This window comes from Chelon labrosus (genome assembly GCF_963514085.1).
Source record: "Chelon labrosus genome assembly, chromosome: 20".
Classification (NCBI taxonomy): domain Eukaryota; kingdom Metazoa; phylum Chordata; class Actinopteri; order Mugiliformes; family Mugilidae; genus Chelon; species Chelon labrosus.
This window is the reverse complement of record NC_140353.1, coordinates 10420188-10442867: the sequence shown is the minus strand read 5'-3', so window position 1 is coordinate 10442867 and position 22680 is coordinate 10420188. Positions and strand designations below refer to the sequence as shown.

The 22680-nt window shown below is 45.8% G+C and overlaps 1 protein-coding gene across 1 annotated transcript in view; it reads right to left on the bottom strand.

The window, feature by feature from the left end:
• Positions 1 to 20523, bottom strand: part of msrab (methionine sulfoxide reductase Ab) — a 32945-nt gene extending 12422 nt beyond the window's left edge. The window contains exons 1-4 of the mRNA XM_084569058.1: positions 20362 to 20523; positions 13974 to 14042; positions 13675 to 13794; positions 10169 to 10273 (exon numbers count right to left, since the gene is read on the bottom strand). Coding sequence (XP_084425184.1) covers positions 10169 to 10273; positions 13675 to 13794; positions 13974 to 14042; positions 20362 to 20434 — 367 coding nt within the window. The 5' untranslated portion in view covers positions 20435 to 20523. The remainder of the gene's footprint in view (positions 1 to 10168; positions 10274 to 13674; positions 13795 to 13973; positions 14043 to 20361) is intronic.
• Positions 20524 to 22680: the final 2157 nt, after the last annotated feature.

Here is a 22680-nt window from a genome sequence, read left to right as displayed (position 1 = left end):
GTTTCTCAGTCTTTGGCCTTCTGTTAAGGGCTGGAGCCAGTGGTACGGGAGTCTTCGTCTTTATGACCATATTTGACTTTAAGCGATTGCAACAGAAGCTTGGTTCAGATTTCAACAGACTCCCCCCTCTTACCAGTTGTCATTTCGGTGATTGTAAATCAATATAAAGTAGTAAAGATGAGTGTCTTGTTATCAAAGGAACTACCAATTGACACACTTGTCCTGCTTCCGTCAGCGATTTTAAAATCTTTTTGCCTCGAGTGTTTGGTCATGTAACACTTCTTTCTGCATTTGTTGCCGTGTCCATTTCCTCCCCGTTTTTTTTAAATTAATTTTCTCACTTCGGGGGCCGCCAAACAAGCTGTAAACACAACAACGCACATATTATCACCACAGAAAGCTGATAACGTGAACATGTTGGCAAAGACACTGAGCAACTTTGGCATTCATTTAGAGCCGCGTGTTACTTTTTGCTTTATACCAACTGCTGATGGAAATATCTGGCTTTCATGTAGATAATTGCTCAGTTACATTGTACTTCTCATATTTGGTGCTTGGCATTATCTGTACAATGTTTTTTTTTTATTATTAAGTGCCTAAACTTTTTGCTGGAAATTAAATAATTAAGTTGTGTGCTGTAAAACGAAATCAACGAGCTGAAAGATGAGCAGTGACACCTTTGACACGCACATGCACAACCTGATCTATTGTTAAAGCAACATCTGCAACTAACTGACATGCATTAGATAGATAGATTTAGAATAATAGATGTGTCACTGCACAAGCTTCTCTGCCTGACTATGGTGGACATCCCTCCCTTCTTTTTAGTGTTGCCTCCCCAGTACACCACAGCGTAGAAGAGGGCACTGGCAATGACAGTCTGGTAGAACATGTCCAGCAGCTTCCGGCCTTAGCCTCCTGAGGAAATGGAGACGGCTCTGACCTGTTTTGTATACTTAGTGTATGTCAGCTGACCAGTCCCGTTTGTGATCCAGCTGTAGACCAAGGTATTATAGGTCTGAACCACCTCTACACACTCCCCGTTGATGGTTACGGGCTGCAGGTGAGGCCTGGACCTCCGGAAATCCACTACCATCTCCTTGGTTTTAGTTGTATGCTAAACAGAAGGATGAAATGAGCCTCCAAAACCTTGACTGGCACTACGTAAGTTTGGCTGATCGAGTACAATCGTCTACGGAAAATGCATAAAGAACTACTTCACAGTACCAACTATCGGTCTTTCAGCAATCTAGAAGAAGCAGCTTGCTGTGTTAGCTGACTTGCTATGTCTCGTGTTGTTGCGCTTCCTTGTCAGACCATTTTGACAGAGGTCTAACCGCTAGCTAGACATCTTACCACATAGGTGTGAAAGTGATTCTGAAACTGAATACAATAAGTGCCCAGTTATAATAGGGCTTTGTATGGTAAGAGTTGTGCGCTTGAAGTCTCATGTGTGCCTTTGGGAGGACAATATAACATCCTTAGATAAGAATATATATTGTGTATGAAGTGATCAGATGTGTATACGTCCATAAAGAGGCATCCACACATACTTTTCAAGAGATAAGCTTTGTTGTGCAAAGACATTTAGACTGTTGTAATATCTCACGTGCTGGCTTTCTCTTTGTATTGCGAGAGAATAACAATTTCCAGCCACTGTCACAGACACACACACATCTCCCCGTTAACGGTGATCTGCATATCTTGTTCCCTTTAGATTAAATGTTTCCTTACATCATAAAGTGTCACAACCTATCGGCGACGCGGCCCTTTCAAACATAATGGCCGTAAGTATTCATCTGGCCTTCATTCAAATCGGAGCAGACAAGACGACAACGCCTGCGCTCAGACACACACTGAATAAACTCGCTACAACTAATGTCGCTGCCTCTGAGAATTTGCATCACTGAAAATTTCTCTGACGATATTAAATTCTTCCACCAACAATAAATGCTTAAACATGAGATGTGACACTTACGGTGTTCATTTTGAGCGCGATCACGCACATTGATTATTCGGTTAAAAATACACTTTCTTCCAGGTGAATTTTGTTGGCAAGAAAGAATGTTTTTATCAAATGTTGACCTATATTTGACCCAATTTTACCCGTGGCTGCTAAAGTAGATTTGAAATGTCACTTTTACATTGCAGGTTTATGAGCCGCTTTGCAAAACTGCAGACGTTTTTGTTCTCATTTCCCCTTATTCTAACCCCTCAGTCTGATTTTCTGCCACCACAACGAAATCTTAACGAGAATAAAAAAAACATCTGCACGGTTTAAAATTTCATATTATACTAACACCACTCAGTTCATTTGTTTCCCCGTGTTGCTGCATCCATCTCTAACCTCACCACCCCCCCTTCCTCTCCATCTCTGCAGTGCTGGATGTCGGCCATGTTGCCCCCAGCGCTCAGTGGTGATGAAGCTAATGGTTGTCCCTCCATCAAAAGGCCACCAAGTCACTCTGCCATTGGACGCCCACTAGAGCATTGACTCTGATTGGCTGGCTGGCTAGCTGGCTGGGGTCTTGTAGCTTTGCTGTTCTGCCTGACCTTCCCTGCTGACCTGTGGTGAGGACCGCCCCCCACACACGCTCGCATACGCATGTGCAACATCATATGGACAAAATATGCAAATTAATTAGGAGAGGAAACTCCTATGATCATATATCATTCGACTGCAGTCATTTAATTAAAGATATTTTATAGCAAAACTGATTTAATTTTCTACATTACAGCAAAGGTAGACCTTTGATATCACACATATAAAAGTGAAGATGTCATTCTTTCATCACAAAGAAACGGGTTGATGGATATCAAAGAAAAGTCAAGAGACTAACACCCTTGAGTGGTAATAGCTGCTTCCAACACAATTAAGATTCATGCCATCCAGCGAGCTTCATCCGCCATCGTTAGGCGAGGTACTCCCTCATCAAAATATTAACACCATCCCAAATATCAGCCGAGCTTTTGATTATACTAACTCCAGATCCATCCCCACAAGCATTCAGTTCCTCAAAGAAATACAACGGCAACAAATACCACCCAAAAAAAACAAAAAAAAGAAAAAACTCCCGTTCACCCCCTCCCAACTCCAGCATCTCTCTCTTGCTCTCTCCATTTTTAACAGCCCCCTTCGTTATTTTCTCCATCCATCAAAGGCGGCAGTAATTATTAATGAGAGCCTCCCTGTTCTCTCTGCATTATGCATGAGAGCCTTGCCTCTGAAAGCAGAGGGTAATGGGGGTGGACAGGAGAGGAGGGGCTTCGGGTCACACATGCGCACACACACACACACACAGAGGCGCGCACGGTGCCTCTTGGGGTCGCTGACCTATGCCCACCAAGCCAAAAATATTAATAAATTGGCCCCCACCGAAATTTTAAAGTAGCCCCTTTAAAACAAATGCGAGCGTGGGTATCTCAAGTCTCAACACGAGCAGCTACTACCTCCAGCACACATGCATACACAAAGCTGTGTACATAAATATACATGGGTATACTTTTTGGGCTTGTTGCGTTTAAAACCCAGCTGAGATTAAATGCATCTCTGCAAAATCTTTTCCAGTGTTTACTAAAGCACAAAAAAAAAAAAAAGGCTCCACTCAGCTTGTCCCTGCTGGCTGTTCGGGATAAAATCCTGCCATTTCTCCCGCTTCCAACTTCAACTTCCTGCTGCAATTTGCAAAGGTATACACGTTTCTTTTTCCAGCTCTTACCTTATTACCCATATATTTCCTTGCTCTCTTCGTCACATGCGTATAAGAATCGGTCTGTGCGCAGCCAGACTTGATATTCAATGTGAGGCCCAGTAGTCAGGTTAAAAGGGATGCTAGGGACTGATATGAAAAAGTGGTAAGGGGAGACAAAGGGAAGCAGAGATGCAAGTAGAAGTTAAAGACCAGGTCAGGCCAGGGAAGAGCGTACCAGCGCTTGACTGTGCTTTAAACACATCCCTTCTTAGGACACCTGTATGTAACTGGCGGCCTGACTCCAGCTTCTTCTCCGCGGCATCTTTTAACACCAACAATCCTTCCTTCATTAACTAAAAGCTGAGATTAACCTCAGCTCTCCACCGCTTTCTGTTCTTTCCGCCTTCCCCTCTGATGTTTTCAGCTCCCTCGCTGTCCATGCATCTCAGAAGGGCAGTCGCCGCTCACACAGACGTAAAACATGAAAAGGCCGCACACGACAATAATAATAATTAAAAAAAAATAAATAAATCACATAATTACAGTGAAGAGAGAATAACAAACATTTCTGCGGTCAATCTATTGTCAGCGGCCGCAATTAAGAAATGTTTCTGCATAATTGGTGACTTTTTGCAACTTCGGAGGAAATACATGAAATTAATTCTGAATTATTACACTTGTCCGTGCGTACCAATTAGACTGCAGCACAGTGAGCACTAACGAACAGTCTAATTCTTTTACCTCTTCACTCCATCTCAACAGAATATTTACCCAACTCAGGTCTAGAGGGAGCTTTAACCCTGCCCTGTCCCCATGGCTAAAGATCAACAGGGATTATTCAGTGTTATTGTTCAAAAAAATAAAAAGAAGAATAATGCCTGATAGCTGCAGTCTTCCCTGCATGTGTGTGTGTGTGTGTGTGTGTGTGAGTGAGTGTGTGTGGAAGTACTCAGGGTTGTGCCGTGCCCCGCGGTCCTGTTACGACTGTGTGCGTGCCAGCAGAGCTCTCTCCTCCTCTCCACTCTCAGCTGCTATTTTTGCCCTGTTCTTATGTAAGCTGCTCCTGACGCGCTGGAGACAGAGGCAGAGTACGGAGCTGGGATGGTGAGAGCATCCCCAGCGGACACACACACACACACACACACACTTGCCTGCACGTGCAAACACATGCATACACACATACATATATATATATACACACACACAAACACACTCTAGGGGGAATGAATATGTGACATACACATACAGGGAAGAAAAAAAAGGAAACCATGCTCTAGTGGCTGTCAGACGGTGACACAACACATATGGATGCAATCTTAAATCGGAGCAACGTGTGCTTCAGCAATACTACGTACTACTGCATGAGTGCATGACTCCGTGGTGCACATCATGTAGATTACTGCAGTCCTTATTAAATCCTTTTAACCTCCTTATTAGTTTCCATTTTATTGTCTCTATACTTGAGCAGTGCTCTCCAACATGATCTCTTCATGCTTTCAGGCACGCCGTCATGTCACTGCGACTCTGCGCCCGTAGCTGTGTATTTTTAGCTGCATCTAAATCTAACAAGTAGGGCTTGTTCTAGTGTATTACTCAAATCAGTCCGGACGAGAGCATGAATTGGATTCCTCGCACCACATCGCCTGCTACTTTAGACAGCGTTCAGGTCAGCAGTTTCGGCGAACACAAACACGTTTCGTACTCCTGCAACCAACACAGAGCGGTGGGATCAGATTTGCATATTATATAATAATCTCCGAATGAAGTAAACAGAAGTATTATTCAGTAATCACTGCACCACATTAGCAATAATAATAATACTATATGTTCTTCAATTTTCCTTCTTCAATTTTCTTTCCAGAATGAAGCAGAGGCAGTTTTACTTCCCTGGAGGCCAAAAAAAAAAAACAATATTGATTTTCCAAATGCAGCACATCTTATTTTCCAGCAAAAATCTTTTAATAGCCTACATTGCATCTGATTTTGTGTGCTGTCAAATCAAATCTACAACCTGCTGTCAACTCAAATGCTGTACATGTTTCACCTCTGTGTGCATTTCTGTTTTTTTTACCGTCTCATGCTGGAATCTAATAATGATTTTAAAAAGTTATAAACCTCAGTGTTTGTTGTTCTCCTTCTCCAATATGTTTCAACCTGGTTCTTATCTGTGAGTCTGTTCTTTTGCACATAAGGTGAACAAACACAAAAATACACAATTTATTTATTTTCTTTTTTAACAAACGCACAAAGACTTGCAAGTTAGAATACGTCTAACTTCAACGTAACCAAACGGACACGCAGAACTCAACCCCCACACTGGGCGCACACGTGCCGCAATCTCCATAAATTAAGGCCGTCAGCATGTGTGAGGGTGTAATAAGTGACACCTGGTAATGAGCACACCATTCTCCGCCAACCGCAGGAGAGAAACATGGTTGGCGTAGAAGTGCTGGGGGGACGGGGGTGGGGTGGCGGGGGTCACAGGTCAGAGGTCAAGGTCGCCTCCTGCGGGGTTTGGCTTTAGATGGCAGGGGCACCCCTAAATTTGAGGGATGAGGTGACACGGGGGGACCCCAGTAGGGAATTGGCGTGTGTCGCAGCCAGCTGGGGTGGAGATATTATATGAAGGAATATTCATGCTCATTTCAATTGTCAGAAAGTAACTGCCACCAGCATGACTCGGATGAAAGACGGCTTGATTTATGTCGATTTTGTGACCCTAGCAATGCCGAATGTGCGATATGTGATAAGCAGTTTTAATACTGCACGTGGCAAGCTGCAAAAACAGCTTATCACATAGCGTGCTAGGCAGCAACAACACAGCGCAGCTTATACCCGTGTTGTAAAATATATATATATTAAAAAAAAAATCTATCAAGCTCAAATGAATAAAAATGGCCACCATCACTGGTATTATACTCCAGGTGACTTAATAGATTTGAAAGACATCTCTTCTCTACTTTGTGACTCAACCAATGTCTACCTACAAGGGAGAGCGTGCGCGTACGTGCAGACATTATCAAATGAGGACAGCTGCGTCGGCCATTTTAGCTGTGCATTTGTGCATTTGTGTCTACCGGCATACGCCTGTGATGCCTGTTCACTGACGCAGCATCAGCGAGCCCGCGCCATAAATACTGCACGGCCTCGAAACATGCAGGGGATGGAAGGAACGAGGGAAGAGGAAGTAAAAGGACTGGAAAAGAGACGAGGAGGAAACAATGAAGAGGGAGGGGGGGGAAGCCTCGGCTGCTGAGACGAAGGGCGGCGGAGGGGTGAAGCCAAGGAACAACCAAGGAAGAGATGGGAGAGCAGGGAAGAGAGGGGGGAGGGAGGATGAGAAGCAGGGAGGAGAGAGTGACTAAGAGATAAAAGAGGAGTGAGTGGATGTGAGTGTGTTTTTTTTTTTGTGTGATGAGCGGATGGCCTCGGGGAGCGGTCGACTCACTGCGCTGCTCTGCGGATGTACTGATGGGCTCCGGGCCGCTCGCTCGCTCTCCCCTCTGCTCGGTTCACAGTGGAGAGGACAGGAGGGGGGGGGGGGGGGGGGGGTGCAGGTGAAAGGGGTGAGATTGGGGGTGATGGGATGAGACAGGAGGAGAGGGGTAAAGAATGCCCCTCTATAGAACTCTCTATCCAAATATGGATGGAGGAAAGAACTGGAGGACGGAAGAGAAAGGCAGAACAAGAAATCACAAAAAAAAAAAAAAAAAAGAGGGCAAAGGAGCAACTTTATGTAAGATTAGGTTTAGTAGTAAAGAAAAGGTAGGGGGGACGACTATAGGAAAAGTGGAGAAAAATAGAGGGATGACAGGTTATAAAGAAGTGCCCGGATAAGATGTCCCTATCATCCACTGCGAGCAAAAAGGGACTGGAAATGAGCAGGGATTGAAAAAGGGGCCTGCAGGCCTCTGGAACATGGAAGTATCCGATGATGAAACTGAAAAGCCACTCGTGCGGCTCTTTGCACTCTCTTTGGGTAAAATACGTGCGTGTCTGTTACGCCTATTCACAAATGTAAGCCGTGAAGCCATAAGTAGGCATAATGAGCACTCGTGCTTAATGTGGACAATAAGCCTGTGTATGGAAATGTGTGTATAAGTGATGTGCGGTGTGTGAAAGAACAGGAAGAGGTGTTTCCATCCTGATCACTCTGAATCAAATCATGTTTTCATCCGTAATGACGAAACGGAGCTGCTCTCGCCCTCTGACACGCAGATGTCACTTTCACTGTTGAGAGTTTGTCTGTTGCTCCAGTGTTTCCATGCGCTCGTCGTGTAAAGGTATGCCACTGAAGAGTTGTCTTAAAGATAGACGTAAGGAACTTATAATATGGGAGCATGTTGAATGGGGGGTGTGGGTGGGGGGTTTATGCAACATCCCAGGGAAGCCAGCAGATTGAGACTAGTGTTGCTGAATATGGAAAGAGGGCACACAGCAAAGGCTGCTGGGAGTTTCTGATTGGCTGCTAATGTTGCTATCCATGCCGGGATTGGTGGAGCTGACGCAGCCCGACATCACGTTGTCGGGACTAAACCCTTTTGAACTGAGGCAAAGCAGAGAGGCACAGATATCAAAACACATACACACATGTGTGCGCACGCACGTTTGCAGCTACACACACACACGCACTAAAAGGAAGCATTACATGCAACTGAATATGCACCTGTGCATAGTTCCATACATATGCCAACATAGGGAATATATAAGCCTGGGCTCCGAGTTGAAACGGAGAAAACAGAATTCCTAATGCACCCGGGCTTGTCTCCATATACGATCTCTAGTGAATCTGTGCAGTTAAAAGGGAAAAGAGTGAACTTCCTTAATTTCTCCATTCTCTTTTAAGCCCAGCTCTAAGGTGGACAGAATAAATTGGAGCTTAAGCATGCGTGAAGGCACAGCCAGCGGGCCCCTTTCCACCACTCCACGCTACATTTGTCAAATCAGAGGAATTTCTGCTACACGTGAACCCGGAATCTGAGAAGGGAGAAACGGCAGGGATTCACATTTAAGTCACGCGCAAGGTGCAGCACTCCAAGGAAAAAAAACAAACCATAAAAGAAAAAAAAAAAATACATTTGAGTTTGTGGTTTATTTGGAAATATGTCACCTCTTCTTAACTGTGACAAAAAAATAAAAAATAGTGCATAGAAAATATGCAACGTGCTATTAATAAAACATGAGATGAGACAAGGCAGTGAGTCAGGGGAAATGCATGACTACTCTTTTGGCCTCACTGCCTTCACCCCGTGGCGCGTTGGCTCGGCTCTGCCTGTGCCTTTGCCCGTAGTAAGACGTGCCTCTGCCCTTAGCTACGGCGAACGGGGCGAAGAATCTCTTCTGATGACAAACCTAAACACTTCATAGTTTCGCTTGCCTCGCTGAGTTAAGCCACCTCTGAGTGAAAACTGTATAAAAAAAAAAAACAGTTTAGTCAGCTTGTTCACGTATCCATCTGGGTAGCTGTGGTAGATGGCACAAACATGGCTGACATTTAAGTGTATTTAGGTCACGCATTGTATGAGGGTGCAGTCATGACAGACGCAAAAGGGATGACAGAACTGTCATGGGCAACGTCACTGTGTGTGTGTCGTGTGTGCGTGCACAAGCCTGTTTTAAGGCGGAAGGTCGGGCCTATGAATCTTTGATTCATCTTCCCCACTTGCCCCTCCCTATATTCAATATGAGTGAGCAGAGTACCTCTTTGCCTGTCCTTCTTCTCTCTCTCTCTCTCTCTCTCTCTCTCTCTCTCTCACACACACACACACACACATACAAGCGCACACACACCTTCCATGTGTGCTCCTGGTGCATTAATGTTCTTACATCACCTCCTCCAGTGAGCACAGAACAAGAGAGCTAAAGACTTCATGAGGTGGAGGGATGGGGAGCCGGGTGTGGGGCTCTTGTCGACGCAGTGCGTGGACGGATGGCACGCTATTTCGAGTATATAGTGTGGAAATATGGCCCAATAATTTGATTTGCTTACTCGAAATGATGCACCGTCCAAGTTTTACGAAATTCACCGGCTCTGTGCGATTGAAAAGTTCAAAACAGACGTCAAGGGATTCAACGCAACCAATCGAATGCACCGAGCGCAATGCTACCTGGAAAAGGACAAATTTAGTATCATCATCGCACCGAGTCAGAAGCCCCTCATGTGGAATGAATGACAAAATCCCGGTTTATACTGGATAAAGTACATGTCACGCACATGCTCGGAGAAAGTCTTTTGCGGTTGGGGATAGAACGCGCGCCACACTGGTGTGTCTCTCCATGGATGGCTGGATCTCAGACACATTAACACTGTCTGGCGTTGACTTGCACCCATGAGACCTCCCCCCACCACAAACGCATACGCAGGCACACGTCTGGGCATCATCCTTCTGCTCTAATACACCCAGTGCCCCTTGGGACAGGTCTTATTTGAGGGCGACTTTGGGGTTTATGTGCGAGTGTTATCCGTGTGCTCCTACCTTGTGTGGGATCGTGGCCTTCCCAAAAGTGTTTGAGAAGTTGCTCAACGCTCATGTCTTTAGGGGAGAAGACCACCCTCACCACTTCGGTGTGGCCCGTCAGACCTAAAAGGAGAATCATAAACATGCATTAATGAAAATAAAGCGGTGTGACGCGTTTCTTTTTTTTGTGGCGTCTGCTTGACTCATCGATCCGTCACCCTCCCCAGTCCGCCCAGCACTTCTTCGCAAACACATGTGCAGAACACGAGCAGCGTACTATGTGTTGGGCGTACGTGTCACAGAGTGCACGTGCCACAGGTAGAAGGCATTCAGGTCGAATCCACGTACAGCTACGTTATCACTCGTGGCACAATAGGAGAGAAAGAGAGCGAGCAACAGCCAGATGTGAAGGTAGAGAGAGCAAGAGCGAAGGCACGGTAAAGTTTGGAGCTTATGGTGGAGGTTGCCAAAAGCACACAGACACTTGCTCCTGTCTGCAGCTGCCAGGACCCCAAAGCTTCAACAAGCTGCCTGCAGGCATTCTCAAACTGGGGGCTGTTTTGGGTCTCACGTGTAGGTGCGTCTGCAGGTGCTGCACATGTTAATGGAAAAAAAATAAATTTGTATTCTCACACAACTCGCTGCAAACATAGGCATTCTCAAAACAGAGACAGAGATGCATTTGCTCGGTATTGCATCATTAGAATGCGTGGACGGGTGTGTGCTAACATGCAGTATGTACTGTACACGCACACAAACATGCCCACACACGTGCACTGCAGATAACAGGAGAATGGCTGCCAAATTCATGCACCTGGCCTGAGATCCACTTTCAGTCTCTAAATGACAGATGGACATGCAGGACGACACTTGTTTAAACAGTTCAAGCAAGAACAGGACATCTTTCTGTTGGTTTTAGCAGTCATGGGTATTAAAAAAAAAAAAAAAAACAGTACCAGTTTTTGCTTGTCCACAATTTTTAGACCAAAAACAAATAAAAAATAAATAAATAAATCAACATATAACCACATATTATACATTATCACGTACGTGCAAAGACTCTCACCCTCTGGGGCTGATTATACAGTAATTTCACAAAAAGCGGAGAGTTAGGTCGTAGGCTGGCAGTCGTGGTGCCGCAAAAGTCAACAAGAACAGTAGAAAGCAGAAAATTAGATTGCAGCACAAGTAAAAGATGTCAAGACCTGTTAAAAAAAATAAAAAATAAATGTGACTATGTGCTATGATTTTCCAGGCCTGTCCCATCTGAAGGGGGTGAAAGGCTGAGATGTGACGAAGACCAGCGCCACTAAAGCTGCTAGAAATTCAGTGTTTGGCTGAAGAGTCCTTCAGCAGAGAGACGAGGGCGATTGCTAACAACACAAATCAACATGCAACACTGTTGCCCGTTGTCTGGTTTGATTATTCCGAGCTGCTGAAAACAGCAACGAGTGACACCTATCGAAATACTTAAAATTACTTTCAGGAGCACTTTTCTAAGAAGCAACGTCCATTAGTATTTATAATATAATCTCCAAAGCTACATTTTTGTGTAAGGGGTTATAACGTTCCAACAGTGGGTGCATGCTATACTTTAGCTGCAACATGCATCCTCAGAACTGGGGCTCCATTAATACTACATGGGACCACGTAAATTTGATATTTCTCTTACAAGTTCCTGATCCCAGCACCATCGATCAGAGTGAAAACATGGTAAGGAATTAAAAAGGCAAAGCCATTTTCAGTTTAAACTTTGTGTTTAGCACCAAGACTGCTCTTCGTCCCAGTGAAGAATGAAGCAACATAAACACAACGGACCCATGTTCAATAAATTGACAGTTCTTAGTGATGAAAGACTAAAAAGTATTATCATCATTTAAGCATTATAGAGCCAAATCATCTGATTTCAGTAATATATCGCTGGAATACGATCTAAAATTTAAGCCGTACCCGTCTACAGCACACTCCATTAACCCAGGCTCCCAAAAGTAATTTGCCTAAACCTTGCCAGAGTCCAAAACAATCATATGACTCATTTTTAGGAAGAGAATTTAGATTTTTTTTTTTCTAGAGTACACTGACAACATCAGCTCCCCGTTTTGTTTTTTTTGTGCTTTGAAGAATGCCTTTAACTTCAAGCAGCACCAGTCAGCTCTTTAAAAGGTTACAGCATCAGCTTGTCGTTTGTGTACAGCAAAGACCTTGCAAAGCGGTCTGTACTGTGAATTTGATGAGAGATACATAAAAAAAAAAAAAAAAAACGCTGATCGATGATGACATCTCCTCTTCACTCTCAGCCGTCTGCATGCGTCTGTTCTCCCACAACAAATTTGACTGCGCCTCAACCTCTCGTTTTTCTGTCTGTCAACTCATCCACCTATCTGCCTGTCCTTCTATCCTTCCCTGGCCCTCCTGACAGGTCCATCAACCCATTTCCCTTTCTGTCTGTCCGTCCTGCCTTGGCTGTGTTGACAGCTCCTGGGTCTCATGCCGTCGCAGTGTTCTGCTCCGTCATGGCCACTGGAGCGACGCCTGCACTCTCTCAGCCGATGGACAGGTAACCGTTCTTTCTCACACAGATTTTCTCAAAACTTTATTTTACCCATTCCCTCGCTTGCCGCAGCACCCGGCCTCTGTTTTTCTCTCATCTCCCTCCACTTCCATCCTCGTCCATAGCTGACCATCTTGTTGCCGGGGAGCTGACGGAAAGAGGGACTAGGCAACAGACAGATACAAACATAGAAATCTTGTGAAGCGCTGTGCTCAGAAAATCTGCCAGCAGCAGCCCCGAGCATCTTTCCCCTCCTCTCCATGTCCCCCATGCTGTGTCTGCACCTACACTCCATGCCCGCCTGCAATGATGTGCCCCGGAAAAATGGAGAAGCCCCAAACTAACAGCTTACGAATCCTAAAAAAAAAACAAGGGAGGAACACACAGTAATGCACAGCCTAGACATCTTCCTTTGAATTATACATCAGCTCCCTACATAAATCTATTTGATTTTCCAGATGAGGAAAATTAAACAAGGCGTATTCAAAGACCAAAACAGGTAGTCAAACATTATTTAACGTCTTAGATAGGAAATACACAGAATTCACACATGGGTCTCCGGCTTCATGTTTCGTCAAATCATATTCTCAGGGAAAGAAGCCCTTTTACGGCCCTTCGTACACAGTAACCTCTGTTGGCAAAAACGCCGCAGTACAGCAGAGTACAGAGCCCAATCCTTACAAGTAGGTCATGGGGAGGTGGGGACGGGGGGTGCAGCCCATCTGGAGCAGTGCATTCTGAGTAGTTGACTGCAGATGAAGGGAAGGAGCTCGAGGATGAGAGAGCTTTACTTAAAACAACCTTTCCAACTTGGTATCTTTTTCTGCGTCGTCTCGCACCTTGACATGATCTCACGGTCAAATGTCCTGCCAACCCACTTCACCTCCTGGGCTAGATGTTAGCACGATTGGTTTATTAAAAACAAAGAAAGTGAGGGAGGCATAAGTATGCAAAAATGTGCAAAGTGCAGTACCTGTGCAGACCTCCTCGTAATTGGGGTTGGGTGTAAAGCCACCGGCGTAGCCCACCTGTGTGGAGAAGACTCCTGGAAGGCCCCAGAAAAGCTTCTCGACTCCCCAGAAACAGCCCATTCCTAGTCATGAGACAGAATCACACACACACACACACATAATCAGGGCTTCTGTGCTCTGATGCCGTCTTCTGAAAATGCAGCATTTCACCAGAACGTGTCAGTAACCACAGACTGGTAGTAGAGGATTCCATATTGGGTTGCTTCTGGTTTTTTAAAAAAGTGTGACTGTGCAGTCTCACCAAACATAATGGTCTCCATGCCTTCTGGAAAAGGCTCCACAGTGGGATTCCCATTGACTGCATGCTTGTCTGTGAAGGGAAAACAGTGTGTAAATATGGTATCAGATCACAACACACTGTGTTACACTATGCGAGTAAAGAGGCCCATTATCAGCTTCACGTCGGCCTCGTAGGTCTTCACTTCGTTAGAGGCTGACCCGGGCCAGCGGATCAGAGCCAGAGGCTTCTGTGCTGGAAGACATTTAAGGGATTACGCAGCCTCGACCGCCATTCAGTCCCCGCTGTCCTCTCCTCAATACACACAAGTAAACACAACAAAGCAGTTATTTTTATTTTTTTTCCTTTTCTCGATCTCTTTCAGTCCACTTTAGATTCAGTGTGAGTGTATTTGGCGTTTGGCTGGACACAAAGAAAACAGGCGGCTACGCTCGGCTCACGTGCGCGGGAGAGTCTCGCAAGTAAGCCCCGCTAATCTTTGTCATGTTAAAAATACCCAATAAGTAAAACAAACTGGAGAGCTGAGAGGTGGCACTCTGCTGCCAACTGTGCTGCGTGGAATTAGAGCGCTAAAAAGGAAGTGTGTGTGTGCGCGAGTGTGTAGCCCGCAGATGTGTGAGGCGGATTAGGGTTTAAGAAGACTGAGGTGACTTAGCGAGCAAATCTCCACTAAGCAAGGCTGGTTTGTACTGCAACCACTAATATTAGTCTACAGATAAACAGGCCACAGGGTACACCAAGAGCTTAAGGAACACACCAATAACGGATGCTTGCTCCGAGTTGAATGTGTGATCACGTTCTGGTTGCTCTGAGATGTTTTATGTGACATTGACCTGAATACAAACAATCTCTAATCTGATACAGACATAATAGTTCATTTCCTAGATAGGCCCGGGATGATCTCTAACCACGACAAAAGGCCAAAGACCGGCAGGTACCTGCAGTTTATTTCAGAGTTAAAGAGATTACTACAAAGCCAGGCAGCACCGAAGCACTGAAATGAAACAGTTCTGTCATGCTTGGACCCTAAAGATTGAGTGTTTTGAAGAATGCGGCGAGCAGAAGAAGCGCCAGAGCAGCGGAGCTGATAATGCCCGTCTTGGCGAATAAGGTCGCTTTTTGATATTTGACAAAACTGTTTGGTTTTTCTGTACAGTAACAGATTGCAGAAGCATAAAGGACTAAAATGTCACAGAGGCCCGGCTGCCCTCAGGCTGTCTCTTCCTGCCCTCCCGTCGCGCGACAGTTCTGTCTTTTAGCAGCAGGTTGTTTGGCAGTGCCAGGTCACGGTCACAGGGCGCAGTCAGCCCGCACTCAAAAGTATATATCTGTGTCAGGGACTGCACTGGCTAAATATTCTCAGCCCACAGAGTGGACTTGAGGTGGTGGGAGTACAGGAGAAGGCTTCATCCATCTTGCGGGGATTTTTATATATTTTTTTTTTATTGTCTCTGTCCTCCGCTCAGTCTCACCCGCTTGTCCTCCGTTTCTGGCCACAGCGATAAACAGCGCCGAAGTTGCCAAATGACTGCGAGAGAGAGAGAGAAAACGAGAGAGTGAGAGGGAGACAAGCGTGCGATGGAGGGGGAGGAGGAGAAGTGGGAGGAGGCGCGATCGGCCTGCCAAAACAATAAAAGGAGTAAATAGCCAGTGAGAAGCAACAGATGAGGGTAGCAGAGAGGCAGTGAAGGATTCTTTTGGCTTTCGGACCGCCATGCCTTCGGGCGCTATATAAAAAAAAAAAAAAAGACCAAGCACTTCATCCAAGAGAGAACACGGAGAAAACAAACAAGCAAACAAATAAACAAAGAGAAAAAAAAAAGAGAAGTAGAAATGAAGTTAGCCAAGAACATGCCGACACAGCACTGCCCGGAGAAGCCAACTCCGAGCCAAACCTCCCCGCCCTCTCGTCTCTCTCTCCCTCTCTCTCTCTCTCTCTGCTTCCCTCCATCTTCACTTCGCACTCCCTTCCTCACACCACCTTCCCATCATCCCTCACTCCCGTCTCGCAAACACGTGCGCGGCTGTCCGCATGCACACAATCAGCCACACAATCGCTTGCGCACCAACCTCTGCAGTGGGTATTTCTCCCATGGAGCATTTGGCAGAGGTCCAGACGGTGCCAAGCTGGCTCCTTTCACTGTGCCTAGTCCAGCAACCCCCCCCCCCCCCCCCCCCCTCCTCTCCTGCCAGACCAGCGCCCACACCCCTTTCTGCCAGAATTACCCCATCTAACACACACAGGCACCGAAAAAGAACTGGCTGAATACCCTCACTACGCTGCCTCACTACGCCAGCAAAAGAAAGAATAGAGGACGACAAAAAACAAGCAGGGAGGGTGACTGACTGAGCCTACAAAGGAAGAAAACACGCTGAATATAGGGGAAGGATTCATGAAAAGGATTTTTTCCAACTTGGATGAGATATGGGCGTAATTTCTTTTGTGCGCTTTTGTTTTCAAGGATATCTGAAAAGCGCTGTGAACGCCATACAGTACAGCGGGAATGAAGCGGAATACTTTGGCCGCCTTTTGTTGCTTTTAGCATGGCGTTTGTAGGCGGCTGGACCAGAACCAAAAACCGGACCCGACTCCCTACCACTGTGCTTGAATCAAGGTTACCACCTTTCAAGGGCACGACAATCTATCTGTTGATTCGCGGATAATAGCGCCCAGTTTGACTTATTTCGGCGGGTATTTAGTCTTTGTTTCCCTCCGGTTCTACCCGTGGTCCCATGTTTCTCACCCGTAAAACTGAAGTCCAAGCGCTGCTGCCTCCTCACAAAGAGACACGGGAGAGGTACTATCGCTGGATGCCAAAACTGGCGATGGAAGGTCGATTTCCAGGCTGCTGTTTATTTCCTTCCAAAATCCATTCTCTCTCTTTCCCTCTCTCTTCCCCTTCCCTCCCTCTTGCTACTCCTCTTTCTAGCTTCACACAGGTTGGCAGGGAGTCAGGCACGAGTCGTCGGAGGAGGCTGATGCTTTATACTAGTGCCAACTACCCTCTGCTGTATGGGAGGATGGGTAGGGGCGAGGAAGAGTGGGGCAAAGGAGGGGAGGGGAGGAAAGGCTGGTGGGAGGTGGTCCATTTTTAAAAAACAGTAAGAGGTAAGTAAAGAGCTGCTTGTGGCCTTTAAACAATCAACCCGACTTGGCACTGTGACACTGACCGGGGTGGGAAAAGTGCCCGAAGAGCACAACTTTCAAACCAGTCATGCATTCCATACATCCTGTATCCTAGCAACGGAAACAGTTGCTAGGGAGAAGATTAACTACTATAGCATCAGCTCCATTATCTGTTTCCAGCAAGATGGAGGCACATCCTGTTGGGGCCTAGCTCAGAAATGTATCTTGAAACTGATGGGAAAAAGAGGTGGGCAGCTTCCAACTGGCACGCGGGAATGAATAAACCCACCTTGTTTTTAAATAGGAAAATTAGACTGTTGTGTTCTCCCTCTGCTGATACACCAAAGTATATCCATCCAAGGGGCTAATGTCTATCCCATAGCTCACTGGACAAGAGGCTTGTATAGCTATTGGGCCTCCAATTCACCTAAATGGCAAAGGGATGGAAACCAGATCACCTGAGGAAACTTCACACAAACACTGAGAGAACAAGATATTTTTCAGTTTGCGCTACCACATCACTAGTAATCTGTGAGCCACAGCGCTGCCCATGAGCAAATTCATCTCATTTAATTATCCCAATTCTGTATACTTAATTTGCACGCTTCCTCACACGCTTATATACTTTTTCCTCCCTCTCTGAATCCGTTCCAAAACCACGAAGCAAGAGGGTTTGGAGAAACAACAGAGAAGGAAAGCGCCAGAAATATATCTTCGCCATGAACCTGCTTTAAAGAGTTATAGTGAAACATGTAACAGAGATTGATTTTGGTCAGCTGACCTCCCCCATCGTGCTTAGAAGAAATATTGGCAGTCCATCCTGCACTGACTCAAAATAATAGCTACTGTGCCCCTACCATGTAGCAATCTGCCACTGGATCATTCGCGCCAAGGTCACAGAGTACATTATACAGACTGGAGCGAGGGAGGGAACGCAGGACAACAGGACGTCTGAACAAGGAACAAGGAGCATCTTTAAAGAGGCTGGAGGGCTCGGAGCAACTTTCAAATTTTAATGTAGAGAGAGGACAAGCGTGTGCACACACAGACACACACAAGCACACAAGGCTGGGACTGCACAGGGCATATGTGGAGACAGTCCTTGCGATCCTTAAATTACTCATGGTTAGTGGGCCCACACCGACAAACACAGAGGCACACATACACACATTAGAACAACCCTGTCCCTCATCTAAACTGCTCCCCCATGGTGAAAGGGGAGGAACAGATTTCTGCCATGCGGTGTCTCCGAGCTGCTCCGACAGACGGAGAAGGAACTTACGACGGGGCGGGGCCTTCATGCGCATAATGCCCAGATGGGCCCCTGGACGCTGCGGCACCGCTTCCTCCTATGCACTCACACCCAACTCCCACAATGCACTTCGCGGAGCCTACTGCCCCGAGTAGGTGCAGAGTGGGAGCACCTGGTTAGTATCTCCCCAAGTTTCTCCTTCGTGGCACGCTTCCTGACCCAAAACAGTGAGATGAAAAGCTGAATGAAAGGATAAGGCAGCCAGAGATGAGAGGGAGGCGTCTGACTTGACGGGAATCAGTAAAATTACAAATAGCTGCATCTTTAAACTGGCAAAAAATAAAAATAGTAACTCAGATGTCATGTTTTCTGTGTGTACCACTATGTCTCAAGTGGCACTGAGAACTTGATCCACACCGATTTGTTTTATCCTGATTTAATCAACTACTATTTGTAATACAATCCCACCGTAGATCCCAACAGGCTTATGTGGTTTTCCTTACTGTCCAACGACTAAATCACACACACACACACAGGGACATAAGAAAAAGACAAACAGAGGGTTAAAAAGTATTATAGCAAATGTACCCTGGGCAGACTTAAATTGACAAAACTCAAAGGGGGAAACGGCTTTAGATAATGGATGTAAATTGTGTGAAAACTTTCAGCTGAGAATCCCAAGTACTGCTCCAGAATCTGGTCACACTATTGACTTTTATCGTATTTTAAAAACAGTAAACCCAAACCCAACAGAGTGCTGCTGCATGACCCTTAAGAGCCAACTCATTGTTGCTTTGTAGTAGATAGAGTCTTTATTGTCCTATAAAGGATATTCTTCTTCACACATCAATTCATTCCATAAAAGAAAGACAGCAGCATTTGATGTTAACATCACAGTCTCATACAAAAAAATCACACATTACATATAACATATAACATATAATATGACACACCATTCCCCCCCCCCCCCCCCCCCCCCCTTCTAGAAGAATATTTGAAGCTCAGCATAGTGTTTATGGCTGTCGCCATCTTGGCAATGCCTGACTCTGTCTAACTCCTGGCTACCGTATAGATGGGCAGGCGGAGGCGGAGCATGAGTGGAGCTGGGAGCAGACTACACACTTCTAGACGGCAGCCACCTGTCACTTAAAACGACGAACTCTAAATTATTACTTAAAATCTTGATCGAATTTAAACATGTTTAAATCCGCTGTCAAGTTGGACACGGAGGTCCACGGGGATTGCTTTTGGAGTCAACTGCAGGTTTAGGCACTTCTGCATTTGCTTTATTTTTCAGCTCCAAAGGTTACGTATTTGGCGAGAGCTGGGGTGAAGATCTGAAGATCTAGAAAAGCCACCAAGAAATCTGACCTAATGCGTCAACTGCCACTTTACTGAAAAAGTATATTGATATGGTTATACAGGTGGGAGTTCTTGTTTTTTTCCACCAATGCTGCCACCTGGTATTCATCCAAGAGGTTTGCTCTTTGGACCAGACTTCCAACTCAGTTGTGTCAACATGATGTGAAGGACACCCACGTTTAATATAAAGTCCATCTTTCTGAAAGCTGTGTTATCTGCAGAATGCACTTGTTAACACTTTAAAAGCCGACGTGTGATCGCATGGGACAACTGTATTTAATACCGCAAGCTGCAACAAGAACTTAAAAGTGGTTTGGCTGACAGAGCAGTACGGCTTCCGGCCATGATGCCATGAAGGATCTGTTAAAGGCCTCAAAGCCAACAGCTGTTAGGATGATTTGTCTCTGAGTGCAGCTGTCACTTTAATCCTTGCATATGCATCCACTCACTCAAGATTTGTTTTCTAACTCAATAAGAAATAAACGTGTGGTTTCATACTACTTCCTGAACGCTGAAGGCTGTTTACTGTAACTGTTTTACTGTCTATGGTTTTATTAAGACGGGGCTGCGCCTATTAAATTCCGGACCACGCACGGTTCAGTTGGTCTGGTGCCAACTCGTCGCAAAACTTGTGCCCGCGTGGTATTTACCTGCCACGACCATTTTCTCGTCCCTTCCTTTCAAGGCGCGGTCTTTGGTTGGCATCTGGGTCTTATCTGCCATTGTGTCAGCGGCTGCAGCAGCGAGCGACGCGTAAACTAGAAGGAGTCACACGGTGCGTGTTTGTATTTGGGGGATAAACAGAGAGGGTGGTGGAGTCTTCCGGGATGCCTTCATAGCGCCGCGCAGCTACGTTTCACAGCGGGAGGAGGCGGGAGGAGGGAGGGAGGGAGGGAGGGGAGGTGGTGGGGAGGAAGGGGAGGGGAGGGGAGGGGAGACGGCGGCGAAAACGCCATCGTTATGAATATTCATCGTGCGTGGGCAACGCCGTGCACTGCATATTAACTAGTCAAGGGGTTAATATGACTTTGGCACAAAAGCCCGCAGAGCACCGTGTGCGGGAACGAAATTAAATTTAAATAAATATCCACGGCGTTCAGCATGCAAATGAGCACCCGCCAATTATCAGCTCTCATTCTGTGGGAGGTGTCTCTGGTAGACCAGGTTGGCAGTATGGATGTATAGATGCTTAGGTTTTCCCCTTTGTGGTTCGTTTTTTTTTTCTTCCCCCCACATCAAGGAATGCGTGCGTGGGGTTAATGCGGACGGGGAACAGCTTGAAGAGTCCACTGCTAATATCCTGCAAGATTGCCGTGTATTAAAAATCATAAAAGCACTGCAAAAGCATTGGTGCTAATAGGCATAACCTCAACTTCGCCCAGTTAAACTCATATTAAAATATTCTGGCAGCCACGCCACCGAGGTCCACGCTTATCAACGTTGGGTCTCTTTCTCTTTAAAACCCAACAACTGCATTTTTCTCCACAAAACTGGACGCTGTGGCGTGATATGCCGCTACGCCGCGGAAGGGTGAGGTATTTATCATGCCCGGAGGTGTCCTGCGTGGCATTTAGATGTGCAGAAAGTAGCAAATTCCAGTCAGAAGACTTCAAGCCTGTCACATCAGTCATCTGACGACTGTACAACACATGAATGTTGATGTCTCGGGTCAAATCTGAACATGATTTCTGTTCCGACATATGGTAATACGGACTGAAGACGGAGACAGTGATATTAGACAAACAAGAGCAGAGCTGATTTTGACAAATCGGTTACTTTTGGTTTCTGCATTTCCACACCAAGATACTTCTCTTTTATCACGTGAGCTGAGTCGTTTTCTCTTGGTCCGGGATTGCAGGCCGGAGGAGACGCAGCATTTTGGGATGAGGCTGTGGAAACTTTGATGGATCTATCTCACTGTTTTCTAGTGTTTTTTAAAAATGTATTGATAACAGAATGAATCATTTAGTCGTCTTAGGTGAGAGTCAGTGGGAGACACGAAGTACAGCAGCTGCAGCATCCTGAGTTAGCCGGATGGAATTCGTCTTTCTCGGATGCCTTTTCCGCTTTGCTTTTACAATTCCTACGCTGTTCCTCGCTACTGTAACTTATTAAATGAATGCAAATCCCACAAAACTATTAAGGCAATCACTCTAAAAAGAAAAAGTCACTCCTAGTCACAGGCCCACACAAGTCAGAGAGCCAACTTTACTGCACTCTGATACTTCTTCAACTGGGGCCAGGCCAAGTGATTTGATAGTAATGACGCTGACTATTATCGTGTGGGAACTTAAAACAATCTTGTGAGCGCTGTGAACCAGACAACGAGAGTAACAAAAAAAATCCAGGGTATTGTTCCTGTATCCTGCAAGCCGGAATAACATCACACCCCGCCGCAATCCCCCCTTTTTCCTCTCTCTTTCTCTTTCTCTTCCTCTCTCTTCCTCTTTCTCTCTCTCTTATCTGCTGGGGAAATGAAGCTCAATCACCTGCGGAGGAGCTGAGGGCGGCACAGGGGACTTTGCAATGCAAATGCCAGGTAATTACCCGAAAGCTAGGAGAGTGGAAGCACACAGATGAAAATAGAGCAGGCAGAGAGTGAGGGAGTGAGGGAGAGGGAGCGATAGAAAGAGATGAACCGAACACCGGGTTCACATGCCTGTTGATGCAGGATGATTGGGGTGTTTTGGGCGTGTGAGTGTGGGGGGGGATGGAAACTACATACATAAAGAAAGCCCACGTTGTGTGTTAATTTCCTCACTGTGCGCGTACCTGCAACTGTGAATGTGCATTCCTAGCAAATGATCAATAAACGTTCTATTTATGCGGCTGAATGCCGCGAGGGTTTGAGGAATCTAGTTTTAATTTAGAAGAATATCTGTAATGTACAAAACTGTTTTTACACAAGTGCACTAGCAGTTTGTGCAGGAGTTGGATTTGTTTGTGCCGGCTGTGTATATGAGCTTGTG